This window comes from Mus caroli, unplaced genomic scaffold, assembly GCF_978045245.1.
Source record: "Mus caroli unplaced genomic scaffold, Mus_caroli_1 scaffold_4, whole genome shotgun sequence".
Taxonomy (NCBI): domain Eukaryota; kingdom Metazoa; phylum Chordata; class Mammalia; order Rodentia; family Muridae; genus Mus; species Mus caroli.
The window spans coordinates 88,604,402-88,625,064 of NW_028227259.1; the positions used below are offsets into that span (position 1 = coordinate 88,604,402).

At 39.3% G+C, this 20,663-nt stretch overlaps 1 protein-coding gene across 2 annotated transcripts in view; it reads right to left on the minus strand.

The window, feature by feature from the left end:
* Nucleotides 1-20,663, minus strand: part of Cenpc (centromere protein C) — a 78,809-nt gene that overhangs the window by 6,909 nt on the left and 51,237 nt on the right. For both annotated transcript variants that reach the window (XM_085836804.1, XM_085836805.1), the window contains 3 exons: nt 2,616-2,720; nt 1,532-1,654; nt 523-618 (listed from right to left, as the gene is read on the minus strand). In XM_085836804.1, the coding sequence (XP_085692930.1) occupies nt 523-618; nt 1,532-1,654; nt 2,616-2,720 (324 nt within the window). The remainder of the gene's footprint in view (nt 1-522; nt 619-1,531; nt 1,655-2,615; nt 2,721-20,663) is intronic.

Genomic DNA, 20,663 nt, shown 5'->3' on the forward strand with positions numbered 1-20,663 from the left:
CATGAGGCTTCTAGGCTCTTAACATTAAAGCGAATATTTGATTGGGTGACTGATGCTACTAATATTCATGTTCACAAAGGTTTCACATCCCAGATGCCATTATTGATGTCCAGAGGTTCAGAAGATAGTGTGTGCCCTAGTTCTGCACGGAGCATATACTGGGGCAGATCAGTTAAATTTCCATAATTTCTCATAAAAATCTCTTCATGTATCTTCTCAATTATAGACTCACTGGGCTTGCTAAAGGAGATAACACACTTGATAGGCAGTAGCACCACTTGACCTCCAGAATTCAGATTACAAACACACGATGCTGTATTTGACATCAATGCTCATCCATAATTGTTCTCATGGAGGCTGGTTATTGGAATATTGGAATACATTTTAATGTTGAGAGAAGGGGAGGAAGAGAGGGAAGGACGAGGCAAAGGGGAAAAGGAAGAGGAGGGAGGAAGAAGAGTGAGCACATAGACACAAATCAATCCTGCAATAGTTTATGTTCAGAATCGTTCCTGAGCTTACCCATGGGGACAACCTCTGCGGTTTCTGGGTCCTTTGCCAATGTTGCCTGAAAGGGATCTCCCAGACGTATATCCAGAGGCAACTCCATCTTAGTCTCTGTAAAACAAATACCACTGAAACGAACATACTTACTTAAAATTAGTCCCCATTAAAAAAAGCAATCAGTACAAAATATAATTGGAGACATATAAGTTGTAAAGAAAACTGACAAGGACTTAACAACTACTTTCTGTTCATAAGTTAGCACTCTAATAAACAAAAATTCAAATGCTAAGACATACGATTTAATGTAAAGCCAAAACCTCTGTGAGACATGTCAACTCTTGAGTTCAAAGACTAACAAGTGATTTTCATATTCCCTCAGAGCTGCAATTATAAAATAGTTCTTAAAAAGTTCATTTTTAAAAAAAGTTCATTAAATGTCTACAGCAGCCATACTTTGAATATGGAAAAGTAAGGTTCATATGACTAAGTGAGGAAATATTTATACTACAGTTATTTTTATAAGAAGAGAATTGTCTTACGTTCCAAATGGGAGTATGAACAGTCATCTATTGTATGGAACACAGGGCCCCCAATGGAGGAGCTAGAGAAAGTACCCAAGGAGCTAAAGGGGTCTACAACCCTATAGGTGGAACAACAATATGAACTAACCAGTACCCCCAGAGCTCGTGTCTCTAGCTGCATATGTAGCAGAAGATGGCCTAGTCGGCCATCAGTGGAAAGAGAGGCCCCTTGGTCTCGCAAACTTTATATGCCCCAGTACAGGTAAAGACCAGGGCCAAGAAGTGGGAATGGGTGGGTAGGGAAGCAGGGTGGGGGGGAGGGTTTGGGGAACTTTCGGGATAGCATTTGAAATATAAATAAAGAAAATATCTAATTAAAAAAAAGTCAAAACAAAAAAAAAAATGGGAGTATGGCATTAAAAAGTGAGTTTTACGAATGAGAATATTATGTCTGAAGTTTTAAAAGGTATGAAATCTAAGTTATGAGAGGAACAGTTTCCTACTTTTATGGCTATTAAGATGGGTCTGCTTCTTGGTAACTTTTTTGTTGACTTTGCCGAGGTTTCTTTGTGCCTTTATTTTCGTGGGTACTGAAGCTGGGGATATTATTTCAAGCACAAGTTGTCCTAAAATTTAAGAAAAAAAGACAAAAATAACATTTCTGGGGACATTAAAAGCTTAAAGAAAAACATTAAATATATTATATTTCATTTCAAAGTACCTAGGGAAATATCACTACATGCTACAGCTATTAAAATGACAAAAATCCTAACCAATTTCACCTGAGTCTTTTTACACTCTAAGTTCAGAAGCACAGATAAAATAAGACTCAAGGACTTGTTACTCACCTGAAATAGTTTTCAGTGGAGAGTTAAAAACAAACAAACAAATAAACAAACAGAAGGAAGCTGCAGAAACTAGTAATGAATGGAAAGCAGCAAGCCACATTGAAGAATCCTTTAACATGACTACATCCATCTAAATAGGGAAGTAACTTCAACATTTAGCTCCTTGTTAACTCGTTATAAAGTTGCTAAGAATGAGAAGGTATCATCTCCATCAGATATCAATTTTCTCATGTCCTACTATGTTTCATTTTGAGCTGGAAGGCTGATTCACTAGGAAAGACTGTGTACTGCTCTTATAAAGAGCCAGCCTTGAGCTGTCAGCACCCATGCGGGGTGCCTCACAACCTCCTGGTCACTCCAGCTCCAGGGGACTCCAATGACTGCCTCCGTGCACATCCTCACACCTACCCACACATGTATAATTAAAATAAAATCACCTTAAAAAGGATTCTCTTTGCACAATTAGAAACTTCAGATATCTAAAGGGCAATGTCTACAAAATCAAACAGCCAGTCACAAAAGAGAAACAAAATCAGCATTTCTATAATAATGAGACAAACCTGAATTTGAAACCTATTCTTAGATGTGTTTATGTGTGTATGTGTGTGTGTGTGTGGTGGGGGGGGGGGGGGTGATGAGGTAATGTATATAAATGTGTAGAATAAAGCCTGTCATATGGTAAGTTGGAGTAATAAAATTCCTTCATTTAGGAGACATTATACTCTGAAACAGGTCTTACCCGACGAGCTTTCTTGATAATCTACCCGTTCCCCTCGCCAATACTCCAAAGGTTTCAAACGTATTCTATTAGATCGACGAACATTTGGTGAGTTGGAGGGCAGTACTGTCAAAAGTTAAACATTCAATAAACAAAGTCAAAATATTCAATAAACATAGTAGAAAGATGCATGTCAACTTTTAGAACATAATGTTTCAATTAAGAGGCAAAAATCATTTCTAGATGTCTGTACAAATAAACAAAAGTCAGTGAAAAATGACCTCTACATTGACCAAAAAATAAAAATTTGATAATACCCATGTGTGAGAATATTAATGGTCTTGTCTTATCTGAACAAGGCTACACTCCATATATTAACCAGAATCATTGTTATAATTTGAGATTTCGTTAGTTTATGACTACTGTTAACCTACAGAACCACCTCTACCAGGTACTCCCAGTCAGAACATTTGGCTCCATCCCAGGCACATGAAGTTTTTATCTTCCTTCCTGTTCTCTGGACTCTCTAGACCAACCATTAGTCCTGCTGCAGCCTGCCCACCTGAGCAAGGCCTCCCAGCCCATTCCTAACCCTTGGGCCCCTATCTTCTGGTGCAGATAGTTTCTCCTCATCACACCTCTCAGCCTTTCCTTCTAGCCTGTCTCCAGTCCTTTGACGTCTTAGGCACCCACAGAACATCTACAGGGACACAAGTTACCACACTCAGCTGGGAATCAGGAATCCCAAAGAAATCACACTTGCCGAGGACCCAGAGTGGGCAATAGCAAGCAAGACAAGAATATCCACCACGTAACAAAGACAAAACAGATAGCTATGCAAGAAACACTTCAAACGTCGTAACTTCAGAAGCCACAAAAACAAACATGAATAACCAAGACGCCTTTTCGAGAAGACTGCAACCCTGTGGTAATAGACCCCAGGAAAAACATTTTAGCTGAAGCACAGCAAAGGACTGCAAAATAGCAGTAAACAAATATGCTCAAAGACCTTAGAGAGGATTATGAATAACCGTGTTGATGAAGATCACGAAAACACGAAGAAATGAATAAAGTCATGAGAACAAGTCAAGATACGTGAATTTAACAAAATAGAACCAGTAAATAAAACACAGACAAAAGTACAGAAAGGTATACTACTCAGCTATTATATACGATGAATTCATGAAATTCTTAGGCAAATGGATAGAACCAGAAAATATCACCCTGAGTGAGGTAACCCAATCACAAAAGAACACATATGATATGCACTCACTGATAAGTAGGTATTAGCCCAAAAGCTACAAATACCCCAGATACAATCCACAGACCACATGAATTCAAGAAGGAAGACCAAAGTGTAGGTGCTTCTGTCCTTCTTAGAAAGGGGAACAAAATACTCATGGCAGCAAATATGGAGACAAAGTGTAGATCAGAGACTGAAGGAAAGGCCATCCATCCAGAGACTGTCCCACCTGGTGATTCATCCCATATACAGTCACCAAAACCCAACACTATTGTAGATGCCAGGAAATGCTTGCTGAAAGGAGCTTGATATAGCTGTCTCCTGAGAGGCCCTGCCAGAGCCTGACAAATACAGAGGCAAATGCTCATAGCCAACCATTGGACTGAGTGCAGGGTCCCAATTGAAGAAGTTAGAGAAAGGACTGAAGGAGCTGAAGGGGTTTGCAGCCCCATAGGAATAACAATATCAACCAACCAGTAACCCCATAGCTCCCAAGGACTAAGCCACCAACCAAGGCTCCAGCTGCATATATAGCAAAGGATGTAGCAAAGGATGGCCTTGTCAGGCATCAATGGGAGAGGTCCTTGGTCCTATTAAGGCTCTACAGATGCCCCAGTGTAGAGGAATTGAGGGCAGGGAGGCAAGAGTGAGTGGGTGGATGGGTGGAGGAATACCCTCATAGAAGCAGGGGGAGGGGATACCATTTGAAATTTAAAAAAAGAAAATATCATCCCCCCCCCCAAAAAAATATATATATAAACACAGACAAAAGTAAAACCGTAATTTGAAAGTTCAGGATGTCAACCAAACTCCTCAAAAGCAAGCCTCATCAATGAAAGACACCGGAGAGAGACTCTCAAGTAATGAAGGAAGCAGAACAAGTAGCTCAGTTAAAGAATGTGTTAAATTTTAAGAAACCCAGATATGAACACCCAAGAAACATGGGACACTACAAAAAGACCAAACCTACATATAAGTGTAAAGGAAACAGATGAAACTAAGGTCAAATAGGAAATATTTTTAACAAAATCATAGAAAAACATTTCCCAATCTAAAAAAGAATACCTATCAAGATATGGGACCAGGAAAAGAAAAAAATAAAACCCAAAAACCTAAAAGAAATTAAGTTTTTGATATATACAACCTACCAAAGTAAAACTGAGATTAAACAATGTAAATAGATATATAACAAGTAAAATAGAAGCAATAACTAAGACTCTCCACCACCCCCAAAAAGGAAAGAAAAACAGCCCAAGGATAGAAGGATGCAGAATTCTACCACAAATTGAAAGAACTAACACCAATATTGTTCAAATTATTCCACAGAATAGAAACTAAAGGATTTTTTCCTAGTTGGTTCTACAAAGCCAATATTATCCTGATAGCAAAATTATACAAAGATCCAAACAAGGAGGAGTTACAGACCAAACATCCTTTATAAACATAAGATGCAAAAATCTCAATAAAATACTTGCAAACTTCATGCAGGTGCTCCAACAACTGGAGCAGGTGGGAAGGGGGGGGGGGGCTGTCCCTGACTCTGTTTCCTGCCTGTAGATCCTGGATCCTGTTCCCCTAACTGGGCTGCCTTGCCCTCAAGGGGAGAGGATATACCTTGACCTGCAGTAATGAGAGGTGCCAGGGTGGGTTGGTATCCGGGAGAGGGAGGCATCCCCCTTCTCAGAGGTAAGGGAAGCGGGGGATGAGTGGAGGGGCTGTGTGAGGAGTGTGCGATCATGATGTAAAGTGAATAAATTAATTGAAAAAGAAAACAAGCAAACAAACAAAAAAACCTCAACAACAATTAAAAAAAAAGAAATTAGGGAAACAGTACCTTCCACAGTTTAAAAAAAAAAATCAAGAGAAAGAGAGAGAGAGAGAATTAACAAGGCAAGTGAAAGTTTTAATACAAATTTTATGACACTGAAGAAAAAAACTGAAGACACCAGAAGATGAAAAGATCTCTCAAACTGTAGGATTAATATTGTGAAAAGATCCATCTTTCCAAAAGCAATCTACAGATTCAATGCAAACTCCCTCAAAATTCCAACATATTTCTTGACAGAATTAAACAGTCTCCAACTTCATATGGAAATACAAACACACAAAGGATAGCTAAAAGGATCCTGAATAATAAAAGAACTTCTAGAGCGAGTACAGTGATATAAACAGCACGGTACTGGTATAAAAACAGACACACTGATCAATATAAGCAAATGGAAAACCCGGTCTTAATTCCACTCACCACATGATTTTGACAAGCCAAAATTAACACAATGGAAAAAAGACAGCATCTTCAACAAATGGTGCTGGTCAAAGTGGACAGCTACATGTACAATGAAAATAGATGTTGCCCTGCAATAAAGCTCCACTTCGAATGTATCAAAGACCTCAATATAAGACCAGATACTCTGAATGTGGCAGAGAGTGAGGAATAGGCTTGAACTCATTGGCACAAGAGAAGCCTTTCTGAACAAGACATCAAAGCACAAGGATTAAGATTGTGGTCGTTTAAATAAGAATGACTCAAAGGCTCATATATTTTGAATGTTTTGTTCCCAGTTGTTTAGCAAGGGTTAGGAGATATAGCCCGGTTGGAGGAAGTGTGTCACTGGAGACTGAGCTTTGAGATTGCAGAAGCCCTTGTTCAAAAGCCCAGGCCCAGTCTTGTTCTCCCTCTGACTACACACTCTGAATCAGGATGTAAGCTCTCGGCAACTGCTCCAACACCATTCTTGGCCTGCTTGCTCTCATATTCCCCACCATAATGGAAATGGACTATTCCTTTAAACTGTAAGCAAGCAAGCCCCCAAATAAATGCTTCCTTTTATAAGTTGCTTCAGTCATGATGTTTGAACACAAAAATAGTACAACAGCTAAGCCAAAGTCCAAAAATTAATAAATAAGTTCTCATGAAACCGAAAAGCTTCTATATGGAAGACACAATAATTTGAGCATAGCTGCAATTAATAGGGTGAAAAAAAATTTACCAATTATACATCTGATAAAGGGTTCATATGTAGAATACATTCAGAAAAAACTGAACATTAAGAAAACAAATTAGCCCTTCCGGTCTGCGCCAGCACCGACGCACCTTGGGCACGGAGTCTGTGGACATCCCCAAGGTCCCCACATGACTCTCCATGGGATCTTCGAACCTCTGGTGAGTGAAACACAACTGATGCTCCAATCCAATTGAGAGGGACCTGAGACAGCATTAATTAGGGAAGCAGAAAACCCGGCCTGAGCAGGGTCACAAGTCCCTTACAGTCGGCACCAGCACCAGCAACGGGGCACCTTGGGCCCAGAGTCTGCAGACACCCCTAAGGTCCTCAGAGGACTCTCCATGGGATCTTAGGACCTCTGGTGAGTGGAACACAACTTCTGCCAGGAGGCAGGTTAGAACACCAGATATCTGGGCACCTTCCCTGCAAGAGGAGAGCTTGCCTGCAGAGAGTGCTCTGACGACTGAAACTTAGGAGAGAGCTAGTCTCCCAGGTCTGCTGATAGAGGCTAAAATAATAACCTGAGGTACAAGCTCTAACCAGAGACAACTATAACAACGAATTCCAGAAATTACCAGATGGAGAAAGGCAAACGTAAGAATCTTACTAACAGAAACCAAGACCACTCACCACCATCAGAACACAGCACTCCCACCCAACCAAGTCCTGGGCACCCAAACACACCCGAAAAGATAGTCCCGGATTTAAAAGCATATCTCATAATAATGGTAGAGGACATGAAGAAGGACTTTAATAACTCACTTAAAGAAATACAGGAGAACACTGCTAAACAGGTAGAAGACCTTAAAGAGGAAACACAAAAATTCCTTAAAGAATTGCAGGAAAACACGATCAAACAGGTGAATGAATTGAATAAAACCATCCAAGACCTAAAAAGGGAAGTAGACACAATAAAGAAAACCCAAAATGAGGCAACACTGGGGATAGAAACCCTAGGAAAGAAATCTGGAACCATAGATGCGAGCATCAGCAACAGAATACAAGAGATGGAAGAGAGAATCTCAGGTGCAGAAGATTCCATAGAGAACATCGGCACAACAATCAAGGAAAATGGAAAATGCAAAAAGATCCTAACTCAAAACTTCCAGGAAATGCAGGACACAATGAGAAGACCAAACCTACAGATAATAGGAGTGGATGAGAATGAAGATTTTCAACTCAAAGGACCAGCAAACATCTTCAACAAAATTATAGAAGAAAACTTCCCAAACCTAAAGAAAGACATGTCCATGAACATACAAGAAGCCTATAGAACTCCAAATAGACTGGACCAGAAAAGAAATTCCTCCCGACACATAATAATCAGAACAACAAACGCACTAAATAAAAATAGAATATTAAAAGCAGTAAGGGAAAAAGGTCAAGTAACATATAAAGGCAGGCCTATCAGAATTACACCAGACTTTTCACCAGATACTATGAAAGCCAGAAGATCCTGGACAGATGTTATACAGACATTAAGAGAACACAAATTCCAGCCCAGGCTACTATACCCAGCCAAACTCTCAATTACCATAGATGGAGAAAACAAAGTATTTCACGACAAAAACAAATTCACATATTATCTTTCCACGAATCCAGCCCTTCAAAGGATAATAACAGAAAAAAAAAAAAAAAAAACAATACAAGGACAGAAACCACGCCCTAGAAAAAGCAAGAAAGTACTCCTTCAACAAACTAAAAAAGAAGACAGCCACAAAAACAGAATGCCAACTCTTAACAGAGTTAACAAAAATAATAGGAAGCAACAATTACTTTTCTTTAATTTCTCTTAACATCAATGGACTCAATTCCCCAATGAAAAGACATAGACTAATAGACTGGCTACACAAACAGGACCCAACATTCTGCTGCTTACAGGAAACCCATCTCAGGGGAACAGACAGACACTACCTCAGAGTAAAAGGCTGGAAAACAATATTCCAAGCAAATGGTCTGAAGAAACAAGCTAGAGTAGCCATTCTTATATCGAATAAAATCGACTTGCAACCCAAAGTTATTAAAAAAGACAAGGAGGGACACGTCATATTCATCAAAGGTAAAATTCTCCAAGAAGAACTCTCAATTCTGAATATCTACGCTCCAAATGCAAGGGCAGCCACATTCATTAAAGAAACTTTAGTAAAGCTCAAAGCACACATTGCACCTCACACAATAATAGTGGGAGACTTCAACACACCACTTTCATCAATGGACAGATCGTGGAAACAGAAACTAAAGAGGGACACATTGAAACTAACAGAAGATATGAAACAAATGGACTTAACAGATACCTACAGAACATTTTATCCTAAAACAAAAGGATATACCTCTTCTCAGCACCTCATAGTATCTTCTCCAAAATTGACCATATAATTGGTCACAAAACAGGCCTCAACAGTTACAAAAATGTTGAAATTGTCCCATGCATCCGATCAAACCACCATGGACTAAGGCTGATCTTCAATAACAACATAAATAATAGAAAGCCAACAATCACATAGAAACTGAGCAACACTATTCTCAATGATACCTTGGTCAAGGAAGGAATAAAGAAAGATATTAAAGACTTTTTAGAGTTTCATGAAAATGAAGCCACAACATACCCAAACTTATGGGACACAATGAAAGCATTTCTAAGAGGGAAACTCCTAACTCTGAGTGCCTCCAAAAAGAAACTACAGAGAGCACACACTAGCAGCTTGACAACACATCTAAAAGCTCTAGAAAAAAAGGAAGCAAATTCACCCAAGAAGAGTAGACAGCAGGAAATAATCAAACACAGGGGCGAAATCAACCAAGTGGAAACAAGAAGAACTATTCAGGGGCTGGAGAGATGGCTCAGTGGGCAAGAGCACTGACTGCTCTTCCGAAGATCCTGAGTTCAAATCCCAGCAACCACATGGTGGTTTACAACCATCCCTAATGAGATCTGACACCCTCTACAGGTGTGTCTAAAGACAGCTACAGTGTACTTATAATAAGTAAATAAATAAATAAGAATTATTCAAAGAATCAACCAAACGAGGAGCTGGTTCTTTGAGAAAATCAACAAGATAGATAAACCCTTAGCAAGACTCACCAGAGGGCACAAGGACAGCATCCTAATTAAGAAAATCAAATGAAAAGGGAGACATAACAACAGATCCTAAAGAAATCCAAAACACCATCAGACCCTTCTACAAAAGGCTATATTCAACAAATCTGGAAAATCTAGATGAAATGGACAAATTTCTAGACAGATACCAGGTACCAAAGTTAAATCATGATCAAGTTAACGATATAAAAAGCCCCATATCCCCTAAAGAAATAGAAGCAGTCATTAATAGTCTCCTAACCAAAAAAAAAAAAAAAACCTCAGGACCAGATGGGTTTAGTGCAGAGTTCTATGAAGACACAATTACTCTGATACCTAAACCACAAAAAGATCCAACAAAGATAGAGAACTTCAGACCAATTTCCATTATGAATATCGATGCAAAAATATTCAATAAAATTCTCGCTAACGGAATCCAAGAACACATTAAAACAATCATTGATCCTGACCAAGTAGGTTTCATCCCAGGGATGCAGGGATGGTTTAATATACGGAAACCCATCAACGTAATCCATTATATAAACAAACTAAAAGACAAAAACCACATGATCATCTCCTTAGACTCGGAGAAAGCATTTGACAAAATCTAACACCCATTCATGATAAAAGTCTTGGGGAACTCCATCTTGGATTCGGGACTCCTCCGAACTTAGGAACTTAGTCTGCACAGGTGAGAGTGTGTACCACAGACTCAGACAGCTTCAGGGGCAGGCGGGAGCCTCAGAGCCGCTGAGGCAGCAGCCTTTTGGGGCCGCAGACATCTGGCACCCTCCCAGCCGGAGGACAGTGCTCTGCCCTGCAAGGGAGCCCTCTACCTCAGGAGCAGGGAGCGCCATCTTGGATCCAGGACTCCACCGAACTTAGGAACTTAGTCTGCACAGGTGAGAGTGTGCACCACAGAAGCTGACAGCTACTGTGACCTGCCAAAGCAACACAGCATCTGGGAAAGGTCCTGTTTTGGGCCTTCTTCTTCGCCAGGAGGAGGTTCAAACACCAGATATCTGTACACCTTCCCTTTAAGAGGAGAGCTTGTCATCAAAGAGTGCTCTAACCACAGAAACTCAGAGAAGAGAGCCTGTCTCCCAGGTCTGCTGATAGACAGTAATCAGAATCACCAGAAGAACAATCTCTAAACAGAGACAACTATAACAACTCCAGAGATTACCATATGGCGAGAGGTAAACTTAAGAATCTTACTAACAGAAACCAAGACCACTCACCATCATCAGAACCCAGCACTCCAACTTCGCCCATTCCAGGGCACCCCAACACACCTGAAAAGCTAGACCTGGATTTAAAAGCATATCTCATGATGACGGTAGAGGACATCAAGAAGGACTTTAATAACTCAAAGAATTACAGGAGAACATTGCTAAAGAGTTACAAGTCCTTAAAGAAAAACAGGATAACACAATCAAACAGGTAGAAGTCCTTAAAGAAAAACAAGAAAACACATCCAAACACATGATGGAAATGAACAAAACCATACTAGACCTAAAAAGGGAAGTAGACACAATAAAGAAAACCCAAAATGAGGCAACACTGGAGATAGAAACCCTAGGAAAGAAATCTGGAACCATAGATGCAAGCATCAGCAACAGAATACAAGAGATGGAAGAGAGAATCTCAGGTGCAGAAGATTCCATAGAACACATCGGTACAACAATCAAGGAAAATGGAAAATGCAAAAAGATCCTAATTCAAAACTTCCAGGAAATGCAGGACTCAATGAGAAGACCAAACCTACAGATAATAGGAGTGGATGAGAATGAAGATTTTCAACTCAAAGGACCAGCAAACATCTTCAACAAAATTATAGAAGAAAACTTCCTAAATCTAAAGAAAGAGATGCCCATGAACATACAAGAAGCCTACAGAACTCCAAATAGACTGGACCAGAAAAGAAATAACTCCCAACACATAATAATCAGAACAACAAATGCACTAAATAAAGATAGAATACTAAAAGCAGTAAGAGAAAAAGGCCAAGTAACTTATGAAGGCAAGACTATGAGAATTACACCAGATTTGTCACCAGAGACTATGAAAGCCAGAAGATCCTGGACAGATGTTATACAGAAAATAAAAGAACACAAATTCCAGCCCAGCCAAACTCTCAATTAACATAGATGGAGAAACCAAAGTATTCCACGACAAAACCAAATTCACACATTATCTCTCCACGAATCCAGCCCTTCAAAGGATAATAACAGAAAAAAACCAATACAAGGACGGGAACCACGCCCTAGAAACAACAAGAAGGTAATCCCTCAACAAACCTAAAAGAAGACAGCCACAAGAACAGAATGCCAACTTTAACAACAAATATAACAGGAAACAACAATTACTTTTCCTTAATATCAATGGACTCAACTCCCCGATAAAAAGACATAGACTAACAAACTGTCTACACAAACAAGACCCAACATTTTGCTGTTTACAGGAAACTCATCTCAGAGAAAAAGATAGACACTACCTCAGAATGAAAGGCTGGAAAAAAATTTTCCAAGCAAACGATATGAAGAAACAAGCTGGAGTAGCCATTCTAATATCTGATAAGATTGACTTCCAACCCAAACTCATCAAAAAAGACAGGGAGGGGCACTTCATACTCATCAAAGGTAAAATCCTCCAAGAGGAACTATCAATCCTGAATATCTATGCTCCAAATACAAAGGCAGCCACATTCATTAAAGTAACTTTAGTAAATCTCAAAGCACACATTGCACCTCATACAATAATAGTGGGAGACTTCAACACACCACTTTCACCAATGGACAGATCATGGAAACAGAAACTAAACAGGGACACAGTGAAACTAACAGAAGTTATGAATCAAATGGATCTGGCAGATATCTACAGAACATTTTACCCTAAAACAAAAGGATATACCTTCTTTTCAGCACCTCATGGTACCTTCTCCAAAATTGACCACGTAATATGTCACAAAACAGGCCTCAACAGATACAAAAATATTGAAATTGTCCCATGCATCCTATCAGATCACCATGGACTAAGGCTGATCTTCAATAACAAAATAAATAATAGAAAGCCAACATTCACGTGGAAACTGAACAACACTCTTCTCAATGATACCTTGGTCAAGGAAGGAATAAAGAAAGAAATTAAGGACTTTTTAGAGTTCAATGAAAATGAAGCCACAACATACCCAAACGTATAGGACGCAATGAAAGCATTTCTAAGAGGAAAACTCATAGCTCTGAGTGCCTCCAAAAAGAAACTAGAGAGAGCACACATTAGCAGCTTGACAACACACCTAAAAGCACTAGAACAAAAGGAAGCAAATTCACCCAAGAGGAGTAGACGGCAGGAAATAATCAAACTCAGGGGTGAAATCAACCAAGTGGAAACAAGAAGAACTATTCAAAGAATCAACCAATCAAGGAGCTGGTTTTTTGAGAAAATCAACAAGATAGATAAACCCTTAGCCAGACTCACTAGAGGGCACAGGGAAAGCATTCTAATTAACAAAATCAGAAATGAAAAAGGAGACATAACAACAGATCCTGAAGACATCCAAAACACCATCAGATCCTTCTACCAAAGGCTATACTCAACAAAACTGGAGAACCTGGATGAAATGGAGAAGTTCCTAGACAGATACCAAGTACCAAAGTTGAATCAAGATCAGGTTAATGATCTAAACAGCCCTATATCCCCCAAAGAAATAGAAGAGAGTCATTAATAGTTTCCCAACCAAAAAAATCCCAGGACCAGATGGGTTTAGTGCAGAGTTCTATCAGACCTTCAAAGAAGATCTAATCCCAGTTCTTCACAAACTATTCCACAAAATAGAAACAGGAGGTACTCTACCCAACTCATTCTATGAAGCCACAATTACTCTGATACCTAAACCACAAAAAGACCCAACAAAGATAGAAAACTTCAGACCAATATCCCTTATGAATATTGATGCAAAAATCCTCAATAAAGTTCTTGCTAACCGAATCCAAGAACACATCAAAACAATCATCCATCATCACCAAGTAGGTTTCATCCCAGGGATGCAGGGATGGTTCAATATACGGAAATCCATCAAAGTAATCCAGTATATAAACAAACTCAAAGACAAAAACTACATGATGATCTCGTTAGATTCGGAAAAAGCATTTGACAAGATCCAACACCCATTCATAATAAAAGTCTTGGAAAGATCAGGAATTCAAGGCCCATACCTAAACATGATAAAAGCAATCTACAGCAAACCAGTAGCCAACATCAAAGTAAATGGTGAGAAGCTTGAAGCAATCCCTCTAAAATCAGGGACTAGACAAGGCTGTCCACTTTCTCCCTACCTATTCAACATTATACTTGAAGTCCTAGCCAGAGCAATTCGACAACAAAAGGAGATCAAAGGGATACAAATTGGAAAAGACGAAGTCAAAATATCACTTTTTGCAGATGATATAATAGTATATATAAGTGACCCTAAAAATTCCACCAGAGAACTCCTAAACCTGATAAACAGCTTCAGTGAACTAGCTGGATATAAAATTAACTCAAACAAATCAATGGCCTTTCTCTACACAAAGAATAAACAGGCTGAGAAAGAAAGTAGGGAAACAACACCCTTCTCAATAGTCACAAATAATATAAAATATCTTGGCGTGACTCTAACTAAGGAAGTGAAAGATCTGTATAATAAAAACTTCAAGTCTCTGAAGAAAGAAATTATGGAAGATCTCAGAAGATGGAAAGATCTCCCATGCTCATGGATTGGCAGGATCAACATTGTAAAAATGGCTATCTTGCCAAAAGCAATCTACAGATTCAATGCAATCCCCATCAAAATTCCAACTCAATTCTTCAATGAATTAGAAAGTGCAATCTGCAAATTCATCTGGAATAACAAAAAACCTAGGATAGCAAAAACTCTTCTCAAGGATAAAAGAACCTCTGGTGGAATCACCATGCTTGACCTAAAGCTTTACTACAGAGCAATTGTGATAAAAACTGCATGGTACTGGTATAGTGACAGACAAGTAGACCAATGGAATAGAATTGAAGACCCAGAAATGAACCCACACACCTATGGTCACTTGATCTTCGACAAGGGAGCTAAAACCATCCAGTGGACGAAAGACAGCATTTTCAACAAATGGTGCTGGCACAACTGGTTGTTATCATGTAGAAGTATGCGAATCGATCCATTCCTATCTCCTTATACTAAGGTCGAATCTAAGTGGATCAAGGAACTTCACATAAAACCAGAGACACTGAAACTTATAGAGGAGAAAGTGGGGAAAAGCCTCGAAGATATGGGCACAAGGGAAAAATTCCTGAATAGAACTGCAATGGCTTGTGCTGTAAGATCGAGAATTGACAAATGGGACCTCATGAAACTGCAAAGCTTCTGTAAGGCAAAAGACACCACCATCAATAAGACAAAAAGTCCACAAACAGATTGGGAAAGGATCTTTACCTATCCTAAATCAGATAGGGGACTAATATCCAATCTACATAAAGAACTCAAGAAGGTGGACTCCAGAAAATCAAATAACCCCATTAAAAAATGGGGCTCAGAGCTAAACAAAGAATTCTCACCTGAAGAATACCAAATGGCTGAGAAGCACCTAAAAAAACGTTCAGCATCCTTAATCATCAGGGAAATGCAAATCAAAACAACCCTGAGATTCCACCTCATACCAGTCAGAATGGCTAAGATCAAAAATTCAGGTGACAGCAGATGCTGGCGAGGATGTGGAGAAAGAGGAACACTCCTCCATTGTTGGTGGGATTGCAAACTTGTACAACCACTCTGAAAATCAGTCTGGCGGTTCCTCAGAAAATTGGACATAATACTACCGGAGGATCCTGCAATACCTCCCCTGGGCATATATCCAGAAGATGTTCCAACTGGTAAGAAAGACACATGCTCCACTATGTTCATAGCAGCCTTATTTATAATAGCCAGAAGCTGGAAAGAACCCAGATGCCCCTTAACAGAGGAATGGATACAAAAAAATGTGGTACATTTACACAATGGAGTACTACTCAGCTATTAAAAGGAATGAACTTATGAAATTCCTAGGCAAATGGTTGGACCTGGAGGACATCATCTTGAGTGAGGTAACACAATCACAAAAGAACTCAAATGATATGTTCTCACTGATAAGTGGATATTAGCCCAGAAACTTAGAATACCCAAGATATAAGATCCAATTTGGGAAACACATGAAACTCAAGAAGAATGAAGACTAAAGTGTGGACACTTTGCCCCTTCTTAGAATTGGGAACAAAACACCCATGGAAGGTGTTACAGAGACAAAGTGTGGAGCTGAGACAAAGGATGGACCATCTACAGACTTGCAGCAGACCCTCTGGGTCCCTGTGTCTGCGTGGAACGGGTCTCTTGGGCAGGTGGGCAAAGCATTGGATGAATTGACAAACAGATGCACACAGGAGAGGTGTTGAATCTGAATGTATTCTCAGGTCGAGCATCAGACTTTTTTATAGTACAGAGAATACCAGGGATTGCAAGTCACATCAGGCAAGGTACACTGAAGTTTTCCAGATACAAGAGAATGACTGTGAAAGGAATTTCAGGAACCAAATAACTGTTTACAATAGAGATTAGCAGTCCTGCCTAGGATCAGCCTAGTGACAGGCAAGAATTTCACACTTTAGTGTTAATAGCACCAGGGGGTTTTTACTCTTGGCAGGCCTCAAGAATAATGTAGTGTCAAGGACCCCTAAATTCCTAGGCCTTGCTAATTCTTATCTTGTCTGGAGAATCTCCATTTTCAGGAGAGTATATCAACTTGCTATAGGTATGGAATGTAGCCTGTACTAAAGATTTCTATCTCAGTGAGATTCCCAGGCTCTTTCTGCAGACCAGTTGAGCCATTGGTCCCGTCTATTGTAATGCTTAATTAGTTACTGAATAGGTTAAACTTCCTTGCTGCTTTCTGGGATCTTGGAACACTGGGTTTAGCTATGTCAGAATTCAATCTTAAAAGGCACTTATAATAGTGTAATACTGATAGAGAGCACGTGGATCCATACACTAGATAACTCGGGAATGGAAAATTAATGTATGGGTTAGAGGGAATGCCAGACTCCAGGAGGAGAGCTTCCTTGAAACTCTGTTTCCTCGTGAGCAGCTTCCAAACCTCTGCCTGTTAAGCTGACTCGACTGGAGTGCATGGCAGAGACTGCCATATCCAGGGATCCATTCCATAATTAGCCTCCAAACGCTGACACCACTGCATACACTAGCAAGATTTTGCTGAAAGGACCCTGATATAGCTGTCTCTTGTGAGACTATGGCAGGGCCTAGCAAACACAGAAGTGGATGAGGAGCTAGAGAAAGTTCCCAAGGAGCTAAAGGGAACTGAAACCCTATAGGTGGAACAACAATATGAAATAACCAATACCCCGGAGCTGCATATGCATCAAAAGATGGCCTAGTCAGCCATCACTGGAAAGAGAGGCCCATTGGTCATGCAAACTTTATATGCCCCAGTACAGAGGAACACCAGGGCCAAAAAGGGGGGGGGGGCGGTATGGGGGACTTTTGGGATAGCATTGGAAATGTAAATGAGGAAAATACCTAAAAATATTTAAAAAGAAAACAAAAGAAAAGAAAACAAATTAACCCAATTTTAAAAATGGGTATACAACTAAAATGTTCTCAAATGATAATACACAAATGGCTGAGAAATACATCCTTAACCATCTAGAAATGCAAATTAAAACTACTTCGAAATTTCATCTTAACTCCAGTCAGAATGGCCAAGATCAATAAAACAAATGGCAGCACACGCTGGCATGGATGTGGAGAAAGGGGAACACTCCTCCATTGCTGGTGGGACTGCAAAGCTGTACAGCTACTATAAAAGTCAGGAAGGAGGTTTCTCAAAAAACTGATCCAGCCATACCACTCCTAGTTATAGTCCCAAAGAACCATATCTCCCTACAGAGGCACTTGCTCATCCATGCTTACTGCTTTTCTTTTCATAATAGCCAGAAATTATAAGCAGCCAAAATGTCCAGCTACTGATAGACAGTTAAGGGAAATGTGGCATTTTTACAATGTGATATTATTCAGTTGTTAAGAAAAATAAAAGTTGCAAGTAAACGGATAAAGCTAGAAATAATCATCCTGAATGAAGTAACCTGGACCCAAATAAACAAAGATTATGTGTTTTCTTTTATATGGTTGTTAGTTTTCCACATATCTGATTCAACCCAAAAAACTACAGAGGTTAAATACTTAGTAAGGAACCAGGGAAGGAGGGGTTCTCCCAAAGAATGGGTACCAGAATATGGGTTATATAGAGATAAAGGGGAAATTAGACTAAGAAGATTAAATGGGGGGGAAGGAAATTTTTAGATGGACATCTAACATCATTTTGAAAAGTCATAGGGAAACCTACCATTTTATAAGCTTCTTAAAATACATACGTGAAATTAAAAGAACTTAAATGGAGTAATCATATAATGAGGGAAACATCATATGCCACCAACTAAACACTCCAGCACTAGGAATAGGTTACCTCTTGTTGAGTCACTGGCCACAGGAGTCCCATAACCTGCCCAACCTCCAAAACACTGCAAGTTATGGTCAATGCTACTGGTTACTCTCTACAGCCTCAGTAAATAAGGCCCTATTACTGAATATATAACTTCCTTATGTCATCAAACACAGAGAAATTAAGCTGATTATGAACTAGAGCTTCACCTCTACTACTGAGCATCATGGTACTGAAAGGTTCTTTTCTTGCTACCAGAGAAAAGTTATCAGGAATACCACCCAGCTACAAATCCAGAAACCTACAACAGCAACCTGATTAGTGCATATACTGGCACAATAGTGGCATAAATGTTATGAGAGTAACCAACCACTTTTTGACTGGATTTAAGGTTCATTCCATAAGATGATATCCATACCTGACACTACTAATAGTCAAGAACCAGAGTATAGGCCTTTGGGGAAAGTGTATAATTTTTCTGCTAAAGGAACACAGAAATAAAATGGCTTCTAGTGGTACACTGCTACCCACAGATCAGATCAGATCATTTCTCAGCCCTTAACAGATATGCTTCTTCTTGAAGTAGATAGGAATTAAAACAGAGGCCTACAACTAACCAATGAGCAGAGAGGGAGAGAGGGTGGAACACTCACCCATAAATGGGATGTCTTTATCAAAGCCCTCCCCTGAGGGCTCAGTGATCTAAGAGGGAGAGGAATCATAAAGATTGTAAAAGTCAGAGGTGTTGGTAGACTCCAGTGAATCAGTATCCTCCAGGACTGATATGAACTCACAAAGACTGTGACAGCGCACACAAGACCTGCACAGGTTCAAGTCAGACAAACACCCAACTATGAAGGAGAAATAAATACAGAAATCCCATCCCTAATCAAGAAGCTATTTGCAACTAATATTTGCTGGGAAAGGGAAACCTATTTTTCTCCAATGGAGCAGCACATTCCAGAGTAGTGCCCATGCACAGGAATTGCTGGCCAACAGAAAATGGACTCTGGTTTTTGCCACTATTTGATTTTTTTTTCCATTTTTCTTTTCTTTTTTTAAAGTTGCTTTTCCTTTTCTTTTGTTTTTTGAGAAAGAGAAGACATGAGTAAGTTGGAAAGTGGAGAGGATCTGGGAGCAGCTGGGGCAAGAAAAAGAACATGATTAAAAAATATTGTATGAAAAAATTTTAAATTAAGATAAACTTGAACATTTTGATCAGCCTTCATTATGGCACGGTCATGCCTGTATGTAATGGACTTGGGTCAATCCCATATAATACCCTCTCTTGTCCTTCTTACTGTCACGTTCTTACCATCTCTTCCTAGTTTACCTCTCTCTAATTCTCTTGTTTTTATTCCTTCTTTTTTAAAAAACCTAGATCCCACATAGGAGAAGAAACATAAAATGCTTGACTTTATCCAACTCATGTACTTAGCAAGTCCAGAGACTGGAAGAAATCTGTAAGTTTCGACTACATTCTAGAGGGGGATTTTACAAAGCATGACTCATTGCTCATTGACTTATTAGAGTCTGTCTACCGTGTAGTGATCATATGACTAGAATTTTCCAAGTGGTCATATAGAGATGTGTATAATACATTAGAATCTGTATTGTCTTAATAAAACTTAGAATAGGCTAAAGGAAAAAATAAAATTAATCAACATGATTTATATTTATCAAGAGGCAAAATAGAAAAGATTAAATGAGTTGGTAAGGATTATTTTTCCTCCTTGTGACTCTAAATTTGCTTTGTTTTAGAGAAGGTGTTAAGATATAACCTTGGGGGCTGGTGAGATGGCTCAGTGGTTAAGAGTGCCAACTGCTCTTCTGAAGGTCCGGAGTTCAAATCCCAGCAAGCACTTGGTGGCTCACAACCATCCGTAACGAAATCTGATGCCCTCTTCTGGAGTATCTGAGGACAGCTACAGTGTACTTACATATAATAAATAAATAAATCTTTAAACACAGATCAGTGTTTAAAGTATAGTGGGTATAGTGTCAGTTATGCACTCTATACTACTGAGACACACATCTAGTCCTAAAGGGGAAGAGGTATATAAATGTCATAGATACCCAAGCGTTTGAAGGAGAAAGCATGGCAAATTTTTGAAATGGCCAAAGACAGAAAGAAGGGAGAAAAGAAATGGTCTTTCAACTCATCTAGCAAAAACAAAGAAGACCAGTTACTGTTGGAAATTAAATACTCATTAAGTAAAGGAAAAAGAA